This window comes from Notolabrus celidotus, chromosome 2 (genome assembly GCF_009762535.1).
Source record: "Notolabrus celidotus isolate fNotCel1 chromosome 2, fNotCel1.pri, whole genome shotgun sequence".
Taxonomy (NCBI): domain Eukaryota; kingdom Metazoa; phylum Chordata; class Actinopteri; order Labriformes; family Labridae; genus Notolabrus; species Notolabrus celidotus.
In genome coordinates, this window is record NC_048273.1 from 37138159 (window position 1) to 37160106 (window position 21948).

The 21948-nt window shown below is 43.4% G+C and overlaps 1 protein-coding gene across 1 annotated transcript; it reads right to left on the reverse strand.

Moving 5' to 3' along the window:
* Positions 1 to 307: 307 nt before the first annotated feature.
* On the reverse strand, positions 308 to 21683 carry zbtb11 (zinc finger and BTB domain containing 11). Its single transcript, XM_034704754.1, has 10 exons — positions 21059 to 21683; positions 17693 to 17934; positions 12902 to 13133; positions 11805 to 12820; positions 8978 to 9295; positions 8493 to 8895; positions 7116 to 7233; positions 6871 to 7029; positions 3881 to 4056; positions 308 to 1069 (listed from the first exon to the last, which is right to left on the reverse strand). The coding sequence occupies exons 1-10, from the start codon at positions 21366 to 21368 to the stop codon at positions 531 to 533; spliced, it is 3513 nt and encodes a 1170-aa protein (XP_034560645.1). The 5' UTR covers positions 21369 to 21683; the 3' UTR covers positions 308 to 530.
* Positions 21684 to 21948: the final 265 nt, after the last annotated feature.

Genomic DNA, 21948 nt, shown 5'->3' on the forward strand with positions numbered 1-21948 from the left:
GCAGGAGGATGTGTACGACAGCTCAGAGGAACCTACGAGACAAGGGAGCTCAGGGACTCCAGAAAGGTCTATGGTTAGTAACTTTAATGGGACAGGGAGAGTTAAAGAAAGTGATGAGGGGGTTGGGGGGAAGGAGTGAGATAGGATCCCAGTGTGTCAGCTTAAATATAAGCTTTATCAAAAAGTAATCTTAAAAGTAGAGAGGGTGTCTGCCTCCCGGACCCTGACTGGTCGATGAGTCCAAAGGAGAGGGGCTTTAGAAACCATAAACCTTGAACAGAGCAATGAAAGAAAGAAGAGACATGAGCAGTCTTAATGTCTACCTTTATTTCAGTTGATGTTTATCTACTTATTTACAGAGAACATAGAAATAAGACTGCGTGCACACATTTCATCCCGCACACAGCTCTGAGCCGACTCATCTCTTTATTTACATCCTCAGAAAAATAATCCTCTTTTTACATTCTGGTTTATTCCACACACACCATTAGGAACACTGCGACGTATCAGTCTGTGTGTAAAGGTTTAAGTTACTCCACCTCGGCCACGTGAGCCACCTCCACCTCCATGGTCTGGATCACCTCGGGGGCTTCATCCAGTTTGGGTCCTGTGAGGGCCTGCTGGGCCAGGACGTAATTCACCACCTGCATGATGCCCTGATCTGACAGCGTCGCCATCGAGCCGTCTGCCTCCGCTGCGGGCTGCACGGCTTCCACAGCCTCTACTGTCTCCTCTGTGATCAGCACCGTCTCGATCTCCTCCGCGGTCGCCTGCTGGGCCGGACGGAGCTCGGGGGGAAGCTCGGACGCCAGGATGCTGACGGCGTGCTCCACTTGCGTTCCCTGGTTGTGGAACTGCAGCGTGTCCTTCTCCAGCATGATCTTCCCGGGCAGGTTGTCTCCGTGGTACTTGGCCATGTGTTTGCGGAGGGTGCGTGCATCGATGTGGGCCTCCTGACACATGGGGCACACGTACGGTCGCTCGCCTGTGTGTGTGCGGACGTGACGTTTGAGGGAGCGAGCGTCGGCCCAGGCCACGCCACAGGTCAGACACTCGAAAGGTTTCACTCCTGAGAACGACAGAAAACAAACAAGAGAGATGAGCATTCAGAAACAAAGGAGCCAGACTACATACATCAGGTTTTCAGTTCAGACTCTTGTGGATTAACCCTCCAAGACTGAAAAGTGATGCAAAGCTCATTTCTTTCTAATGACCAGCAGGGGCAACTCTAATGGTTTCAAAACGGAGTCTAACAGTGCAAGAGCTTTTGATAAAACTTCTTCACAATACATCTGTGACCCCGATTGCGATTATGGTTTTAACAATACCAGAAATTCGAAGTTGGATGCAAAACTAATAAAACTTCAATGAACATAAGTCTGAACCCTTCATCTGGAAAAACTGTGACGTCTCTCTCTGAGGCACCTCTCACTCCTCAAGCCTTGTTTGTATGTCTGTGTGGACGTAAACCTGGGCCTACGCAGAAGCGTATGCATGTAGCCTGACGTGCACCTCCTCAAAAATGAAACCATGCATCGAAATGTGGAGAACAGGAGGCCCTGTGATTGGTCCGCAAGGTAGCATCTGATTTCAAGAATCACCTTACATCAGTCACATATCACCTCTGATGTTTCCTTTCTTTTCTTCTTTGCAGTAACTGCAGTATAATCAACTGCTGCTCAACATTCATCAGCTCCAACTTCAACATCATACACTTTTGACAATTTTTTTGAAGTTGCTGAAGTTTCCTGCAGAAACAATCAGAGAATGCAGCAGAAGTAGACACTGGAATAATGACTAGCATAGAAATCGCACAATGTTTGAGTAGTGCAGCGATGTGGACACACAGAAGTATGTAGTGCTCACTATGTAGTAGTCAACACAGACTTAGAAACCAGGCTTAAGAATACGCAGAAAGCTAGTCCTAGCCACACGAGTGGAAAATGATTGATCCAACCACAGTCTAGAGCAGGGGTTCCCAAAGTGTGGGTCGCGAGATGTCTTCCAGATGTTAGTTTTTTTTATTTATCTAAAATATTTATTATTATTATTTATTTTTGTTTATTTACCTTGTTTTCTGATGTTTGTCTTCATTCTTGTTTGGACTGTTAATTATTATTTATTTATTGTTATTATTATTTTGTAGTTTTTTGTATTTGTTTATTATTTGGTTTTGTATAACTTATATATAAATTGGTAACTTGTGGAGAACAAAGAAATACTAAAAAATTGCAATAAAAAAAAGTTGAATGACAAAAGTTATCTAAAAATAGTACATTTTACCCATTATAGTAAAAAATATCAACAGTAGTATCTAGGCTTTAAATAAAACCTTGAAAATATAAAATGTAATAATGAGTTTCCTGCCTTCCTTTTTGCCAGCTGACTCCTAAGTTTAAAGCTGGGGTTGGTAGTCACGGAAAACTAGCATTAATTTGAATGTAGCCTGTCTTCAGGACTCCGTCTAACCCCTCCCCCCTCCCCTCGGAGCTCCTCCAAAACAACTCTCCCCCGCTCACATGCACGAGCGCCGCTGATTCATGACCATATGATCATGACTGATTCAAAACCGGTCCTTGTGTAAAATAAAAACCCAAACAAACATGGCTGCTGTTAGTACTCAACTCACAGTGAGCAGGAGAGAGGAGAGACAAGAGGAGAAGTTCTTCATTCATTCAAACATTGATTGTTGCTTTGTTGGTTGGCGTGATCACGGCCGACAGTGACCGGTTATCAAAACTAAACGTGTTCACGCATCGTCATTCCTACAGGGTCCGGACGGACGCTACAATACATATAATACATCTACATTTTCTGTTTCTCGAGCGAGAGGGGCAGTCAGTAGAGTCAGGGCAAGCAGAGGCAGGGGACGGGGAGTGAACGCCGGGGAAATGTATGCACAGGAGGCGGGCAGAACGGCAGGACAGGATTTGATTGGTTTCATCATTTGGCACCTGATGGCAGGGATTGGTTGGTGTTTCCCAGGTTTACTCCAGCTGTAGATAGCAGCTTCTTTTTCACTCTTTTTTAAGAACACATTATGTATTGATTGCCATCAAGACATAAAGATTATTTTAACCAGTATAACAAAAAGTGGATCTAAATCTGACTACCAACCCCAGCTTTAAGGTTAGTGAACAGTGAATTATCAAAAGCATCAGTAGCAGCAGGTTAATTCATAACTGCACAGGAAACACAGACACATGCTCATATAGGTAGGCTAACTTTCTGCAGACCAGCTAAGTGAAGACATATTAAATCACTTTGAGGGACAGTGGGGGTCGCAAGTTTTCGGCACCAATATTTTGGGGGTCACGGGCTGCAAACTTTGGTCTAGAGCATGCAGCACCTGATGCAGCACCAAGAAAACAAAATCCAGATATCAAAAAGAAAAGAGATGATAACAGGGAGAGAAACAGAAGGGAAGCAGAGAAAACATTTTTCCACTTAGTGTCTTTTACAAAACAGAGGCTTCAGCTGAAAGTTGTCAGCTTGGATCATTTTTGTGTGGAATAAGTAAATGTCCTATAGTCATAAATGAAGCAGCTTCATTTCAATCATCTCATTTGATCGTATTTTTATAAGCGTAGCGATCTCAACGACTCATTATAACGTGTAGATTTGAATGATATCACTGATGCTGCGTTAGCTTAAAATCTCTGTCAGGTAAAGTTTAGTGTCAGGTTGGATGGTTCTTTTTGGGCTGTTGTGCTGGGTCGTGAAATCTTTACACAAGGACAGAGTTCAGATCAACAGCGCTGACAGGCTGCACAAAAGCAAGACTACACCAGCCAACAAGTCAAACTGAAAGCTGCAACATGAATAAACTGAACAGGTCTACGTCCACATCCTGCACTCAGGCCGTGGTTTGGAGTCTCACCCTGGTGGTTGTTGACGTGGCGTCTGTACTCTCGGAGGTGAGTGAACTTCCTCCCGCACTGCTCACACTCCCTCTCCAGGTTCTGCTTCATCCGGCCTTTCTTCCCGTGTGTGGCTTTCTTCACGTGTCTCCTGAACAGAGCCTTCTCGAAGAACTCCTTTCCACAGATGTTACACCTGAGGGGACACGGGACACAACGCAAACATGTGAGAGAAAGCTCCTCAAAGCTCAGCCCCAGCTCCTATGCTGGGGCTGATCCCACCAATCTTTCTCCTCCAAACAGCTCATTTTCCTTTAATGAAATATTACCTGAAGATGTTTATAGCATCATTAGTGAGTTAAAGGAGAGCTGCAGTACTGGTCCAGATGGTCTTGAAGCTAAATTTATTAAACTTGGTGCTCATGTATTAATGTATCCTCTGGCAGATTTATTTAATCTGTCTCTGTCCACCTGTGGTGTACCATCCATATGGAAATGTGCCTCTCTTTTTAAAAGTGGAGATCCGTCTGATATAAATAATTACAGGCCTATTTCCATTGTCTGTACAATTGCAAAAATCTTTTAGAAACTTATCTTTAATCAATTATCTCTGTACTGAAATCGCTTTAATATTCTGTCCCCATCCCACTCTGGTTTCAGACCCAATTATTCAACCACAACAACTCTTCTCAAATTCACCAATCAGTCCCTCCAGGATTTCGGGATTTTTTTGTGATTGTTGCGGCCCAAAATGCCTGAATTTGCGACAGCTTTTTGAAAAAATTGCGGCGAAAGTTGTGATTTTTTTTTTTTTTTTTTTTTCATAATAACATCTCAGGGGCAAGTAAATACGCTACATTACAGTAGTTTTTAGAAAACATCCTTGATGTGACCACTGTGACTGTATTTTGATTCTCTTGATTCACAGAAAAATGCCATGAAAGGGCTGTATTGCACATTTACGACGGTCCCTAAATGCACCTCGCAGCGACAGAGGCACAGTCAGTCAGTTCACGGCACTCTGAAATGAATCTGAATCTTTGATGATGAGGAGTTGATCAAAACTTACAAAAGGTGTCTGATGTTTCACCAAACTGGATTAAATCAAGCTGTAGATGCAGAGCTTTTTACGGTAACCACGGCAACAACGTCAAACATCAAATAGTAAACAGACGTCCCCCGGTTGTGTCTCTGTCACTAACGCACACCGGGGGTAAAAATCATCAATGAAGATGAGACAGATGCATGGAGGTGAGGAGAGCTGGTTCATAAAGCACACCTGCTGCAGGTAGAGACCAAGCTAACACTGAGCCCCTCAATCTATAAATAACAACGTTGTCATGGTCACTTGTCCTGCCTGCTGTCCCCTCTTTTCACCCGTTCTCTGTGCGTGTTTTGTTGTTGAAAAGTGCCGATCAAGTGAGGACTTATGTTTATGTTCCAAGGAAGTCAGTTGATGATGAAACCGATGACATGCAGGGGCTGAGATTAAAGTAATTGGTCAAATTTGCGGGAAAGTTGCGGTGATTGTATAAAATTGCAAGGCCTCAGCAGTTGATTTAGGCAAGCTTACTGGTGCCATTTTTATAGATCTCACCAGAGTCTTTGACATGGTTGATCACTACCTTCTTCTGGACAAACTACATTTCATTGGCTTAAATCAAAATGCTGTTCTTTGGTGCAATGCCTACCTTCACAACAGACGTCAGTTTACTGTATTTAATGGCTCATATTCAAATTGTACTATTGTTGAGTCCGGTGTCCCGCAAGGCTCCACATTAGGCCCATTTATTTTTTCCATTTTTATAAATGATTTACCTCAAATATGTTCAGACTGTCACATTCATCTATATGCCGACGACACTGTCATCTATCTGGCTGTCATATATCACAAATTCAGTTTTCTTTACAGTACAATTTTAATTTGGTACAAAACTGGTTTCCCAGTAATAGGCTTATTTTAAATCATGTTTCATGTTATTTGGCACAAGACATCGTCTCTCCCGCTCACCTGTTGTGTTAATTTATTTTGATGACGGATCTCCTCTTAGGCAAGTAAATATGTTTAAATATTTAGGTCTCTGGTTTGACTCCGAGCTCTCCTTTAAGCCACATATCAATTATATTACTAAAAGAGTGTATGGCTGTCTTGGCACCCTGTATAGCTCGGTTATCTGTTTTTCATTTCAGGTAAGGAAAATAATTATATCTCAAATAATATAACCCATCTTGGACTATGCTGATGTTGTCTATCAGTGCACGTCAGACACGCACCTTCAGTCTCAACACTGTTTTTAATTCTCTGTCGCTTTGTTTTACGGTGTCTATACCGAACACACCATTGCCTCATGTTTGAAGCACTTAATTGGCTTCAGCCTAAAACAAGAAGACAATTTCACTGGCTTCAGTTTGTTTTTAAATGTATTCATATTAACTGTCCGCCTTATCTAAAAGAGTCCCTGGTTCATTATTCATCCTCATATTCCCTCAGACATACGCAGCATCCTTTCTTCATTTTCCCCAGAATCCATAAAGAAATTGGTCACAGGTCATTCAGATACAAAGCCCCATCCGATTGGAAAAATCTACCCCCTTCTCTTAAATCCATCACCTCCATCCACTGCTTTAAATCAAATCTGTTTTAGCATTTAAAAACAAGCTGCTCCTGTTTGTGATGTGTGTTAATGTGCTTTATTTATACCTTTTTGTTTGCTGATGCTGTCTATTGTCATGATTTTGTGTAATGGCGGGGTTCTGGGTGGGTCCAGGAGTGAGTAAGGGTTAGGGAGAGCTGTCTGTGTTTGTGTATTTGGGTTTGTTTTGATTTACTGTTTAGTTGTATTAATTTGCTTTGTATTTTGTTGGGACCCCTTTGAAATGAGATGCTGCATCATAAGGGGCTATCCTATAATAAATAAATTACAATTCAGAAAGAGTGACGTCCTGGGAGTCATCAAACTTAAAGAAACTAAGAGAAGGACAGTACAGGCCTCCGCTCTGTCGGACTTACTTGAAGGGCTCTGCCACGCTGTGGGACTTGACGTGGGAGTACCAGTCTTTCTTCCAGCTGTAGCACTTTCCACACACCTGACACTGGAATGGCTTCAGACCCATGTGTTTGTTCATGTGCTGCTGGAGGTCTTTGGCTTCAAAGAACCGCTTATCACAGCTGCAGGAAACACGAGTTCAACACATTTTAATAAGGAATGAAGCTTAGAGCGTGGAATCACTGACGAGAGAAGAAGAGAGACTCACTGAGCGCAGGCGAACGGACGCACGTCAGGTCTGGGGAGGTGCTTCTTCAGGTGTTTGCTGAGAGCGGAGGCTCGATGGAAAGTTGTTCCACATGTGTTGCAGAGATACTTTGATTCACCTGTTGCAGAAATTTATAATTTGATGGTGAAAAAAAGTGAGAACGTAAAGTTACATTTAAAGAAAGGTCAGCTGAGCAGGAGAGAAAACACAGGTCTTAAAGATGACATATCACGCTTTTTTCATCAATATATATTGGTCTAAGGAGGTCTCCAAATGATGTCTTTAAAGTTTATGCTCAAAAAAACACTGTGAAATCAGATTTTGGCATGCCTGAAAAACACTCTTCTTCAGCCCTGTTCGGAACGGTCTGTTTTCTCTCTGACCACGCCCCCTCAGGAAGTGGATGTGGCCTCGGTTCACCAGCACGTTGATCTAATGGTTACATGTTGGCTGAATATACACGACTGCTTACAGACGCCATTACTTCAACCCTCTGAATCTGATCCAGAATCTGATCCTGACGGAGAGGTGCCTGCAGCAGGACCTTTCTGAAGGATTGGTCACAGATTTAGTGTTTCTTGTTGTTTTATTTGTCAGCATGTCGACGTGTGTCTTGGTACACAGCTACTAACATGTAGCTATGTGGCTATGCTAACTAGCGCTAGCACTTATCCATGAAAAATAAAAATCATCCACTAGATCTTCAAATCTGCAGACGTGGAGAGTAAAACTGACCTCTGCCAGAAAGGCAGCAGGACCTTTCTGAAGGATTGGTCACAGATTTAGTGTTTCTTGTTGTTTTATTTGTCAGTATGTCGACGTGTGTCTTGGTACACAGCTACAGCTACAAACAAGTAGCTATGTGGCTATGCTAACTAGCATTAGCACTTTTCCATGAAAAATAAAAATCATCCACTAGATCTTCAAATCTGCAGACGTGGGGAGTCAAACCGACCTTTGTGTTTATTAAGACAGCCTACAACTAGCATGCCTCCCTCCTAAGCTCCTTGTTAGCACACATGTGCAGGGAATGAAAAACAGAGGAGGGGATTCAGTATTATTTTATACAGTCTATGGGCTGAACAAGCTCCGAGCTCTGACTCCGTGACAGACCGGATATTGTTGTGACGTAACAAAAACACGGAAGTCTGAAACGGCTCGTTTCACACACATTTACAGAAAGGTGGAGAAATCAGAACAGGGGCAGAATGGATTTTTTTTCATTTTCGGGGGGTTTGTAGACATGCCAGGGAAACATATTTCAGGTAAAGAACCATTAAAAAGTCGATTTTGCATGATATGTCATCTTTAAAACCTGGATGAACTAAAGCAGAACCACCAAAAATAAAGACATGTTTGTTTGTAGTCTGTGCTGACCTGTGTGGACACTGGTGTGCTCCTCCATGCTCCGCTTACTCACGAACGACTTCTTGCAGTACTGACACTGGAACTGTTTGGTGACGTCGTGCAGCGCTCGGTGCATCTTCAGGCTGTGTTTGTGGGCGAACGTCTTGCCGCAGACCTTACAGGAGTGAGGCCGCACACCGGTGTGGTTCAACATGTGGATCCTCAGAGAGTACAGCTTCGGTAGCGTCTTCCCGCAGATGTCGCACACAAACTCTCTCTTGGTGTGAGGAGATAAAGTCTTGTCTTCCAGATCGCCCTCGGCATTCCCCTCCGCAGCGGATTTGAGGGCGGAGGAGCGCTGGCTGCTCTGCTGCTTGTGTCGGGCCAGGTGAGCACGCAGGGAGGCGGCGTACTGGAACTCTTTACTGCACAGCTGAAGAAACAGTAAACACAGTCATCACAACATCCATGACATCAACAGTTCAATGAGACGTGCAGCCAGCACTCATACTCACAGTGCACTTGTATCCTCGAGCCTTCTCGTGTTTCAGCGAGTGCATGATGAGCGAGTAGCGTCGAGGGAAGGTCATGCCGCACTCCGAGCAGGCGTGTTCTCCGTCCGTGATCTCCTCTGGAGTTTTGTCCTCCTTTCCTTCAGTCTGTAAGTCTTCTACCTCCATCCGTGTCTCGTCTGTGCAGAGCTCTACTGTGTCCAGACTCTCTGCAGCGTCAGCCTCTGGATCTGCTCCCGACTCCGACACAGACTGTCCTTCACTTTGCGTCTCCACTGGCTGCTTCGGTGGTCGTCCCCTCTTGCCTGTCCTGAGTGGAACCTAAAAACATGATCACAATTATTCACCATCTACAACTTTATCTTTTTATAAGAACATGAAATTCTAGTTGCCTTTCAAATATTAACACCTTTCAAATCTGCATACAGTAGGGATGTACATTTAAAGTAATTTCAATGATTGATTTTTGGAAATGTTAACGATCAATTATCGACTAATCAATAAAAAAAAACATTATTCTCATGTTAAAAACAAAGCCAAATACGTTTTCCCCCTAAATAATATTTTCTACAGCAATAAAATGCATAGAACTGACGGTATTGAATACAGGTACATGTTTAACACTGATTATCAACGATCAGGCTCATAAAAATATTCTCCATGGACATAGTCTTATAAAGTGAAGGCTCATAATACTAACAGTAAAGTACTTCAGACTCACAAAGTCCAGTTTTCTGTCTACTCGTTCTTATTGAGAAAAATAAACGTGTATTCGGTCAGGTGTCAGCCGGGAGCGCAACCGGGTCAGACTCAGTCCAGCTGCAGAAAAGCCCAGACGGCTCTGATGTTGCTGCTCTGCAAACATAGCGCACTAGCAATTCTCACCAGTCTGTCGGCTTTTTATCTAAAGGTTAAAATGTCCTGTTTAAAGTTGTCAACCTTCATGTCTGTGTCGTTGTTGGCAGCAGTTGCGTATTGATCCTCTTTAAAAAGTGGAGACCAGACGCACAGCCGCCAGCTGAGCGTCTTTGCTGCATGTGTGCAACACCTTCAGTCAGCTGATTCACATCCAAACATGCTTTAAACAGAAAACACCTCCCTGATAGCTTCATGTAATATGAGACCACATGATGTTTGTTCGATGTGATAGAAAATTGAAAACAAAAATGCATGTTTCGAGTAATTTCTTAACAATCAATTAATGGATAATAGATTAAATGTGTACATCCCTAGCATACACCTTAACTTATTTCTGCTTCTCGAGGCTCAAAGTGTCTGATGGTGCTGTGCAGGATCCTACAAGGAGAAACCTTTCTGTGTTATAATAAGATGCTTTTTATCTGGCCCCAAAAAGTTTTACTAACTCTCCTCTAACTCACAAGACTTTTATTTGAACCATAATTCAAGGAAGCTTATAGTTAGAGCTGGCTCAGACTTTGACCAGCTCTTAGTTATGTTGCTATAGGCTTAGACTGCCGGGGGGAACTGACACACTGGGATCCTCTCTCTTTCGGAGGGCATTTCCCTCATTTTTATCTGACCTCCCCTGCTGCTTTTATCTGTTTAATTTAAAGGTGACATATCACGCTTTTTTCATCAATATATATTGGTCTAAGAGGTCCCCAAAACATGTCTTTAAAGTTTATGCTCAAAAAAACACTTTGAAATCAGATTTTGGCATGCCTGAAAAACCCTCTTCTTCAGCCCTGCTCAGAACAGGCTGTTTTCTCTCTGACCACGCCCCCTCAGGAAGTGGATGTGCCCTCGGCTCTCCAGCACATTGATCTAATGTTTACATGTTGGCTGCTCACAGACCCGCGTTACTTCAACCCTCTAAATTTGATCCAGAATCTGATCCTGACGGAGAGGCGCCTGCAGCAGGACCTTTCTGAAGGATTGGTCACAGATTTAGTGTTTCTTGTTGTTTTATTTGTCAGTATGTAGACGTGTGTCTTGGTACACAGCTACCAACATGTAGCTATGTGGCTATGCTAACTAGCGCTGGCACTTATCCATGATAAATAAAAATCATCCACTAGATTTTCAAATCTGCAGACGTGGGGAGTAAAACCGACCTTTGTGTTTATTAAGACAGCCTACAACTAGCATGCCTCCCTCCTAAGCTCCTTGTTAGCACACGTGTGCAGGGAATGAAAAACGGAGGAGGGGTTGAGTTGTATTGTAGACAGTATATGGGCTGAACAAGCTCCGAGCTCTGACTTCCGTTACAGACCGGATATTGTTGTGACGTATGAAAAACACTGAAAACTGAAACGGCTGGTTTCAGCACACATTTACAGAAAGGTGGAGAAATCAGAACAGGGGCATAATGGATTTTTTTCATTTTCAGGGGGTTTGAAGACATGCCTGGGAAACATATTTCAGGTAGAGAACCATTAAAAAGTCGATTTTGCATGATATGTCACCTTTAACTAGAATGTAAAGTGAGTAACAAATCAAATGCATTATTGCAGGAAGTTTGTAGCTGAAACATGTCGAGGTAAAAAAGAGAAACACACTGGTCTAGTAACCATAACAGTCTTATTATGATATTCAGTGTCAGATCTAGTGAACCTTTTTAGAGTTTCTGGTCTACCTCTGCTTTGACTCTTAAACCTGTGAGTTATGTGTAACAATAATATGCCTTGTATGTGCCGTATACTTCTGCTTCTCTTTTAAACATCACCTTGTAAAGTGGTCTTAAGTCTTTATTATTGTATTACTTGTTGTGCTTTACATACGTTTAACCCTCAGGAGTTTTATTGTTGTAGCAGTCAGGTGAATGATAATAAGGCTACGATCAGTCTCTTCTCTGAATGTGACGCTGTACCTTTGGTGTTGCAGCCCGTACAGGCGTGGATGCTTTCTTCCCCTCCTTGTCCTCGTCCAGCCCCATGTGTAAACGAGCGTACCCGCCTTCAGCCATGGAGCGCTGCCTGAGCTGCCGTCTGTTTGGTTCATCTGACGCTGAGTCCAGTTTGTCTCCGTGGCCTTCATCAGCAGAGGGATCCTCCTCCTCCAGAGGCACATACTCCTCTACCTCCACCTCTTTCTTCACCTTGGCTGGACGCCCTCTCTTGCGTTTCTGGGGCGGCGGTGCTGCTGCTGCTTCTTCTTCTTCTTCTTTCTCTTGAGACGGCGTCGCTGCTTCAGATGGTTGTGTGACGGCCTCCGAGGGGATCACTTTGTCTTGGTCTACGTTTATAACTACGGCTCCTGTTTCAGGGACCTGTGGCTGCTCCATGGCGAGGCAGGCCGACACCACAGCGAGGGACTCACTGGCTCCAGCCTGTCCGCTGTGGGTGACCACGGTCATGGTCTCCCCCTCGGCTCCCTCCCCTCTGCAGGAGATGAGAGTGACCGTCTCTCCTGGCTCGGCCTCTCTGCCTTGAGTGATCAGAGTCACTGTTTCACTCTGTCCAGCCTCAACCTGCTGCACCGAGTCTCCATCCACAGCTTCTGTCACTATGGCTATCGGCTGCTGGATGTAGGCCTCCTCAGGAGCTGCCACAAAGGCTAAAGGCTCTCCTGTCACAGCCACCCCCGCCTGTGTGACCACCGCCTGGCCGTCGCTCTGGATGGTGAGCGTGTAGGATCCAGACTCGTCCTTCGACTCGTCCGGAGGAGCTGGTTGGCTCGACACCACCGTGTGCACGTCTCCTTTTTGATACACCGTCAACTTCTGCGCCTCCACCTGCTTATGAACAGACTCACAGATCTGCAGCACCTCCGTCATGAGCAGGTGACGCGCTAGGTTCGCGATTTCCGCCATTATGCAGAAATTAAAGGTGAGCATGGAGGTGTATGCAAAGTCCAGCAGAGGGAGGAAGCTGACTTTGGTGAAACCTGAAGAGGGAGGAGCAGGAAGGTTAAAACTGAGCAACTGAGCCAACAAAGTCCAAACAGAAAACAACTTCAGAGTCTCACCGGAGAGGTCGACCACGGCTTCGTGCGTGGAGGCGGCACCCTTCTCGAAGAAGAGCTCGTTGAAGTACTCGCTGCACGCCGCCAGCACGGCTTTGTGAGCTCTGTACTCCTCGCCCTCGATCAGCAGAGTGATGTCACAGAACTGATTATTGAGACGCTGCTGGTTCAGTTTGTCCAACATGGTCTGGCTGTGTTTGGGCAGGAACTGATTCACCTCACCTTTACTGTCCACCTGCAAAGAGCACACAAGGAAGACTGGTTAAAGGCTTGTTGTGCTACCTTTTATCATACAAAATTATACTAGAAGTTTGTGGCATGCCCATTATATGTGCTTCTTTCTTGTATTTTGTATCTTTTAAGCGTCTGGGATTGTTGCAGAAAGAAAAAGCACCTCCCTCTCTGGAAAACAGAAGCTGAAACCTGCAGGATGCACAAGTCGCTGCTCTGCCCCAGGCTTCCGTTACAGAATAGAATAGAATGTACAGATAAAATTATAAAAATCACATAAAACAAGTAATTCAGCAGTCTGTCAGCTCATCTCCCATTGGCTAGAGGATTATGAAGCCTAATGTCTGCAGGGATGAATAATTTTCTGTATCTCTCAGTCCTGCAGTGCAGAGAGATGAGCCGTCCACTGCTGCTGTTTCTCTGGTCCACAAAGAAGTTCTGAAGTGGATGATCTGTGTCATTTAGAATGACCTCTAGCTTCTTCTGTGTGCATCTCTCCACCACAGCCTCCAGTGAGTCCAACCTGGCTCCAATCACATGATGGAGTAATGTTAACAGACATCGCACCAATGAATCATTTACGACGCTCAACCAAACGTTCATGAGTTACGCGCTCACGCAGCATGAGTTCAATCAAGACAGAGCACTGACAATTGTCGATATGCACCAGAGATTATAGATGTGTCAATAACAGGACTAGCCAGGAGTCAGAAGGGGTTTCAGGAATGTAGCATGGTGTGCTTCATGGAAACATGGCTGCATCAGGATATTCCTGACCACAGCGTCTCCATTGATGGCTTCCAGACTGACCGGGCAGACCGGGACAGCACCGACCACATTATCTGCACAGGGAGATCTGACATGTCATACTGGTAGCTGTTTACATCCCCCCTCTGCCAACCCGACTACGGCGTCCAACGTTCTCAACACTGCCATAGCCAGACTCCAGACAGACCACCAGAGTGCCCTCTTCCTGATCTCCAGACAGACCACCAGAGTGCCCTCTTCCTGATCTCCAGACAGACCATCAGAGTGCCCTCTTCCTGATCTCTAGACAGACCATCAGAGTGCCCTCTTCCTGATCTCCAGACAGACCACCAGAGTGCCCTCTTCCTGATCTCCAGACAGACCACCAGAGTGCCCTCTTCCTGATCTCCAGACAGACCACCAGAGTGCCCTCTTCCTGATCTCCAGACAGACCACCAGAGTGCCCTCTTCCTGATCTCCAGACAGACCACCAGAGTGCCCTCTTCCTGATCTCTGGACAGACCACCAGAGTGCCCTCTTCCTGATCTCTAGACAGACCACCAGAGTGCCCTCTTCCTGATCTCCAGACAGACCATCAGAGTGCCCTCTTCCTGACAGACCACCAGAGTGCCCTCTTCTTGATCTCCAGACAGACCACCAGAGTGCCCAATTCCTGATCTCCAGACAGACCATGTATTTATTTTCTACATAGCTTATTCTGTCTTCTGTACATACTTTTATTATCATTAGTTTCATTGTATTGTATTTATATCTTATTAATTACTTTCTTCTATTAATATTATTTGATATTCTTACTTATTGTGTATAGAGCAACTGAATTTCCCCCTGGGATGAATAAAGTATTTCTGATTCTGATTCTGAAATTGAGAAGGAGCATTGTCAATATGCACAGTAGTGTCAACAAAGTGAAGATGCTCTGTCTAAGTATAGCTTGTGGTGGAGCTGTTGTGTCATGTTACATCAGCCTGCACGGTTGGTCATACTGTCACGGATGATCGTTTTATATCTGTGTGTTTTTGATGTCGACATCATGCTTTCAGACACTGTCCAGGGTTTGTTTTTCATATCTAGCATCAGAGCTGTTGCATGGGCTGTGTGAACTGTGCACCCACACAGAGCCTCACGTCTGCAATCCTGCTGTTTTCATTATTATCATTATTATTATTTTATTTTGTTTTTAAATAAATACATTAGTTATATATGATTTTGTCTGAGTCAGAGACACGATGTGTGTCTGCAAAGGCTACTACAACAGAGATTGCTTCTGATATGGACACTGAGCCTGTAATAAAGGCAACACAGTGATGAACGTGAAATAAAAGCTAACGTGATGAAAAAGAAAACGGATGTACTCCAGACCCAGAGCAGGCGGATATAACTGACTATTTTAATATGCCAGCGGACCAGGCCCTCACTGCTCTCCATACCCGTTTTAAACAAATGCAGGAGTTTGGCAAAATGTTTGGATTTCTTTTTGATCTGACCAAACTGCGTGAAATGCAGGAGACTGACCTGCAAAGACAGAGCACAAGACTGAGTGATGCTCTGAGCACGTCCGAATCTCAGGATAAAAATGCACCAGACCTCTTTGAGGAGTTGAGGATACTTGGAGAGATAATCCCAAAGGGAACAACTACAGCACTTCAAACACGTTGTTACCTCAAAGAAACTGAAGGAACTTTCACTAACTGTGAGATTGCGCTCAGGATCCTATGGACTTTTCCAGTAACGGTGGCATCGGGCGAGCAAAGCTTTTCAAAGTTGAAACTAATAAAAAACTATTTGCACACCCCCATGCCACACGACAGACTGTGCGGGCTTGCCCTGCTTTCAATTGGATTGGATTATGAAGATCTTATTGCAGAGTTTGCATCCAAGAAGGCAAGGAAAGTGACTCTGACATGATCAATTTCTGCACAATTTACGCATGGTAAGTCCATCTCACTTGTTAGAGTTACAGTGCAGTAAATAATGAGTGGTGTATAGTTGTAATGAAGATGGACGTTTATTATACTTGTTTAAAATGTCTGTTAAAACTGAGCTGACTTGATGTAAAGCCACTCGTTGCACAGTTGGTTTTTTCCCCTTTGAAATAAATAGCACAAAGTCATAGCTGAGACTATGTGTATGTTAATGCTGTGTGATTCTATTGATAAAAACGTAATGCAGTGGGATAATGTGTGCAGTAGAACCTAGAAGCTGTGTCCGTGTGACTGTTATTCATGCTTAATTGCGCATCCATGTCAAAGAGCAGGGCCTCGCATTTCAAATTCGCACAGGGCCTCGCACCCCCCTGTGACGGCCCTGTCTAGCATCATTAAAGCTGGGGTTGGTAGTCAGATTTAGATCCACTTTTTGTTATACTGGTTAAAATGATCTTTATGTCCTGATGGTAATCAATACATAATGTGTTCCTAAAAAAGAGGTAAAAAAAAGTTTTTTGGGTCCCAAAATTTTAAACCATTCAAATCCCGTCCTGCTGTTCTGCCCGCCTCCTGTGCATACATTTCCCCGGCGTTCACTCCCCGTCTCCTGCCTCTGCTTCCCCTGACTGTACTCACTGCCCCTCTCGCTCGACCTCGGGCCTGTCCCCTCTGACCTGATGAGGTGCTTTACTCAGGACTGTAGTCCGGATCAGAGTCTAAAAAGCTCTCACCACGGGGGCTCTGACAAGCAGAAGAATTAATGACATTCAATAAGTCCTACAGAAAATGTAGATGTACTGTAGCGTCCGTCTGGACGCTGTAGGGATGACGAGCCGGTTCGTGAACACGTTGATCTTTAATAACCGGTCACTGTCGGCCGTGATCACGCCAACCAACAAAGCAACAATCAAAGTTTGAATGAATGAAGAACTTCTCCTCTTGTCTCTCCTCTCTCCAGCTCGCACACTCTACACCTCTCCTGATGCCTTCACTGACTGTCAACACTGTAGGAATTAAGAACATCTACACTGAACACGTTTAACAAACAGTAGAGCTGTTACAGTATTATATATGTGTTATAACTTTTCTCCTGATATCGTGTCACCAGTACAACTGGATAATGCTAGAATGACAGTTGTGAGTACTAACAGCAGCCATGTTTGTTTGTGTTTTTAACTTTCACTATGAGAATGTTTTGGTGAGGACCGGTTTTGAATCAGTCACCATCATATGGTCGCAAGTCAGCAGCGCTTGTGCATGTGAGCGGGGGGGGGGGCGTCGTTTTGGAGGAGCTCCGAGGGAGGAGGGGAGGGGTTAGACCGAGTCCTGAGGACATGCTACGTTCAAATTCATGCTAGTTTTCCGAGACTACCAACCCCAGCTTTAAAAATACGACTTTACAAAGTAATGAAACAATCTGAACAACTTAAGCACTCGACAGCAGAGACAACCTCAAACAACAAGACATGACTGACCCAGACGGCCTCAGAACCAAGGTGCGGGCTCACTCATTGCCCTGTTTCCTCTGTACAAGCTGTCTGCCAGCCAAAATGTCTAACACAGCACCAATTCACCTGAGTGATCAGGAGCAGCTGATCGGGCTGCAATCCTGCCTCCCTACTCGACAAACCACATGACACTGAGTTTCAAAATCAGCCGCACAACCCAACTAATGAATCAGCATCCACTCCTTATCACACAGTGTATGCCTGTATGTCTGTTTTGTAGCTTGCAGCTTGAGGAACTCTACATGAGTAGTTCTTGTTGCACATTAAAGTCATTCTATGAATGATTAAAACACAAACATGCGAGGAGATGGCCATCCTCTCTGTGATTAAAGAGACTGAAACAGGAAGATAGGGAAACCTACAAACACCAGCTCGTGCTTGGACGCTTTGGCCAGCTTGGATCTCAGCTGACCGGACGAGTCTGTGAAAAACAATCCATCATCTCCCTCTTCTTCCTCCTCCTCTTCCTCCTCTTCTTCATTAGCGTTTGCTTTGCGTCTCCCCGGCCGGGAGAACAGACGAGCTCCCGAGCCGTCATCGAGTCCTCGTCTGATCTGACAGTGGGTACACTCTCGGATGTGGTCTTTCACGTTCTTCAGGATACCTGAGGGGGTTCAAAACAAAAGGATGAGTCACTCAGAGAGACAACAGCTTCATCTTAGCAAATAAATACAATCAAAAATCTACCCTGGAGCACATGGCTCGTACCGTCTGGGTGATAATCCAGACTGAGAAAATACTCAATTGAGGATGAGGAATGCAGGAAGACAACAACTCAATGAGTACTGGCCGATAAATGCTCTAAAATTAAAAATAGAAAACACTTCAAATGAACAGTTTGCTGATCTGGACGGCTGATAACGATGCTGTCATGATGCGTTTGCAGTTGATTAATCAGGATGTAGAATAAAATGTATTTAAATAGTGCTGCCCTGCAAGAAAAAATGATGGCATGCTTCATTTAAGTTTTAAAAAATAACTATTAAAACTCAGGCCACACAGAGACATGATCTTATTTGCAAAACAAGTCTTAAGACAACATTTAAAGGAAATGAGAGAATCAGCTTTGAGTGCAGGTATGAATGCATCTATGGAGGAACAGAGCACTCTCTTCTTATACATCAAGGATTTAATATTGCTCTGCTGTCCATTATATGAAGACATAGATTATATACTTCAGAGGGCGGGTCAAAGAATACGTCTATACTTCTCAAGGGACAGTATCTCATTCTTCTGATGTGAAACGAGCACTGACGAGTGAAGATTCAAGGAAAGGATGCAATCAGCAGGTATGTTATCGATCACAGCTCTCTGTCTCTTCACTCTGAGTCTGAGTCGTTTGTTATGATCATTAAATCTTCTTAAAGTTTAAAGGAGCTGATCGAGGCTCCGTGTTGGTCTGCATGGGACGCAGGGACGTGAGATGGATTTGGATGTTGATGCAATGAGCTGTCCCACTTGAACAAAGCGATCCCTCTTCTCTCTCTCAGCTTATGTTTCCCTCTATAGTTTTTTTCCCCATTGAACAGCGTGTCACTAATCAGGAATCTGTACCCTAGATAAAGACTGTTTCTGCAGGGTGCAGTTTTAACAAACACGTCTGACCTCTTCTGCTTCAGTTGAGGTTTCACACCAAGTCAAACTTTATGCTCATGGTGTCATTTACTTTAGTAGGTCATATAGACTCATCACTATCAATCCCCTCTGTGTTTCCTGACCTGTTCAAACTCCTCACAGGAGCTTTAAAGCTTTGAGGGTTGACTTTAACATTTTTAAATCTTAAAATGTATGCACATATGAAAGTGGAGCTGAAGCAGGAGGCCTGAATCAGAATTAGATCATCTCATTTTTAAGATTTTTTTAATATCTCTGCTGCAGCATTTAGGAGACATGGTTGATTGAAGTACCTCTGTAAAGGGTGCTCTATTTAGAAAGTAGTGGAATGAACTTTGAATATTCTCTAAATATAGATATTGTATGTTTAAAGTAAGTTTAAGTGATGTTTTTTATTTTATCCAATGAATATGTAGATTTTGAAACCTCCTTGTTTTAATATCTGAATGAGATTAGATACAAAGACTTAATAGCTTCTAAATATCAGGAAAAACAAATCTGTGCCATCAGCTTAATGAAGTTAGAAAGCATCTTTCAGCATCTTTCTTTTTATCCCAGAAAGATGCTGAAATTTTAATTCATGCTTTTATCACAAGCTGCATCGATTACTGCAACTCCCTTTTTAATGGCTTGCCCAAAAAATCTCTAAAGAAACTGCAGCTTGTCCAAAATGCTGCAGCCAGAGTTTTAACAAGGAAAAATAAAACTGATAACAGAACCCCTCTCTTAAAAACTGCACTGGTAACCCATTTCTTTTAGAATTGATTTTAAAGTCATTTTACTTGTTTTTAAAGCTCTTAACAGCCTTGCTCCTCCATACATCACTGATCTCCTGTCATTTTATGTTCCAGCTTGATCACTGAGGTCCTCGAATGCTTCCCTTTTAAATGTTCCTTGTGTGTCTCACACAAAGAGAGAGAGAGCTTTCTGTTTTTAAACCCTTAAACTCTGAACTCTGCCTCTGGATATCAAGACAGTGAGCTCTCTGAGTGAGTTTAAAAGTAAACTGAAGACTTACCTTTTTAATCTAGCTTTTCATTTGAAGTAATTTATTTTTAGCCCTGGAGTGCATTATTATTATTATTATTATTATTATTATTATTATTATTATTATTATAATTGCTTTAAAGCTGCTGTGAGGAACTTTTTTTTGTATTGATTCTGGCGCCCCCTGTGGACAAAGTGATACCTCTTATCTCTTGTCCTATACATGCAAAAGTAGTGTTTTCAACAAAAAACTCAGCCTGTTGTCTTTTAACAGTCAACTTTATCAGGCAATGTGATTATTTTCCATGAAAACAGTCAAATAAAGTCTGTTTCTGAAGTGAGATGTCCATCGTCTGGTCTGACACCTACCCCCTCAGGGCGGTTTCAGGCATTACAAATTACAACAGAGAAAGTGTCAGTGTTGCTGCTGATGGTCTTGTTTGCTATTGAAGGTCATAAAGAAGCATCAGTATCATTTTCAGTCTGTTTCTCAGCCAGTTCAAAACTCCTCACAGGGCCTTTAACATTTATTTATTTATCCAAGCGTTTCTTGTATTCATCTGATCTTGTTAAATATATCTTATTTTTAACTTTTCTTTCCACTCTTACTTATTTTATTAATTTTACTGTATTAATTTTATTTTATTTTAAAGTATTTTATTTATAATAATGCCATTTCTAATTTTACCATTGCTGTTGTTTTCTGTCTCCCTGTTATTCTGTGAAGCACTTTGGACTACATGTTTATGTATGAAAGGTGCTGTATAAATAAAGATGAGTTGAGTTGAAATCATGTGATGTCTGCAAAAACAATATCATGCTTCAATATTGACTACCAAACGCATGTATTTGTTATATTATTGTGAAATGATTGATGTGATTTAATCAGAAGGAGTCATGTGTTTGCACCATATCAGCTCTGTTAACAACACAGAAAACAAAGATTAGAAAGAAGGTTTCAAACAGCAGACAGCATGGTGCAGCTACAGAGCAGTGAATGACCACTAGGTGGCGCCAGAGAGTCAGTCTGTATATATGTTGCAGGCTTTCTATCCGCACCGGCTGAGTGTTTCACCTTACAGTGAACGTGTGCACACACCTCTGCAGTCAAAGCTTTGTCATCATACCTCTCCACCAGTACTTCTGTGAGATGCTCTCCCAGGTGACCTGCTGGTTCAGGTGTTCCCCCTCCTCGGTGATGTGCACCGCGCTGATCAGTTCCTTCCTCCGGCCGTCCTGCAGCACCACCTCCAGCTCGGTGAACTCATCCTGGCCCTTCAGTCGGCGCTGGTAGAACAAGGTGCCGGTCCTCACCACGTAGCAGGTCGCCGCTTTGCGGATCTTCCTCTTGGTGTTGCTGGGAGTCTCCGGCGCGTAGGGCTCCCGTTCGTTAGTCAGATACCGTATGATGGCCAAGTAGCTCTCCTCACACGACATGTCTCAGCTCTACCAGGTTTTACAGCCGGATGGAGGGTTATTCTCGAAGAGGAGGGCCCTCATCCACCTTTAAACTTGTGGTACAGATTTTATAAAGCGACCTGTTTTTAGTTAACAGGAAATATGTCTGCTAATAAAACATTTTAAATTGTTTTCCAAGGTGGAACTGCAGTTCGTAACCGTCAGGATAGACTTGCCCGAACAGACAAAATGGCTGCTACACAACCGGAACTTGCGTCACTAATGGCGGACACGGTTCGTGAATATCCTGCACCACGAGAGGGCGCCATGTTCAAACGGTTTAATCCAACGAGCCCAACGGTTTTTAAACATGTCAACCATTTAAAGAAAAACATTTAACTTATGATGTTATCTTTGTACGGAAGAGGATAGGGGCCACTGAAAAAAAAAAAAATAGGTCAATTTTTTTTTTTAGTTATTATTCTGAGATTAAAGTAAAAACTCTGACATTAATCTCAAAATTCTGACTTTTTTCTCAGAAGTATGAATTCTGAGATTAAAGTCAGAATTCTGAGAATAAAGTCAGAATTCTGAAATTGAAGTCAGAATTCTGACCTTA

Bases quoted from the DNA above. Each gene is read 5' to 3' on its own strand.
- zbtb11 (XM_034704754.1), bottom strand. From the start codon at position 21,368: ATGTCGTGTGAGGAGAGCTACTTGGCCATCATACGGTATCTGACTAAC. The intron at 17,935-21,058 runs GTATGATGACAA...GAACCCCCTCAG, and splicing joins ACAGAAGTACTGGTGGAGAG to GTATCCTGAAGAACGTGAAA. The intron at 9,296-11,804 runs GTACAGCGTCAC...TCATGTTTTTAG, and splicing joins TACGGGCTGCAACACCAAAG to GTTCCACTCAGGACAGGCAA.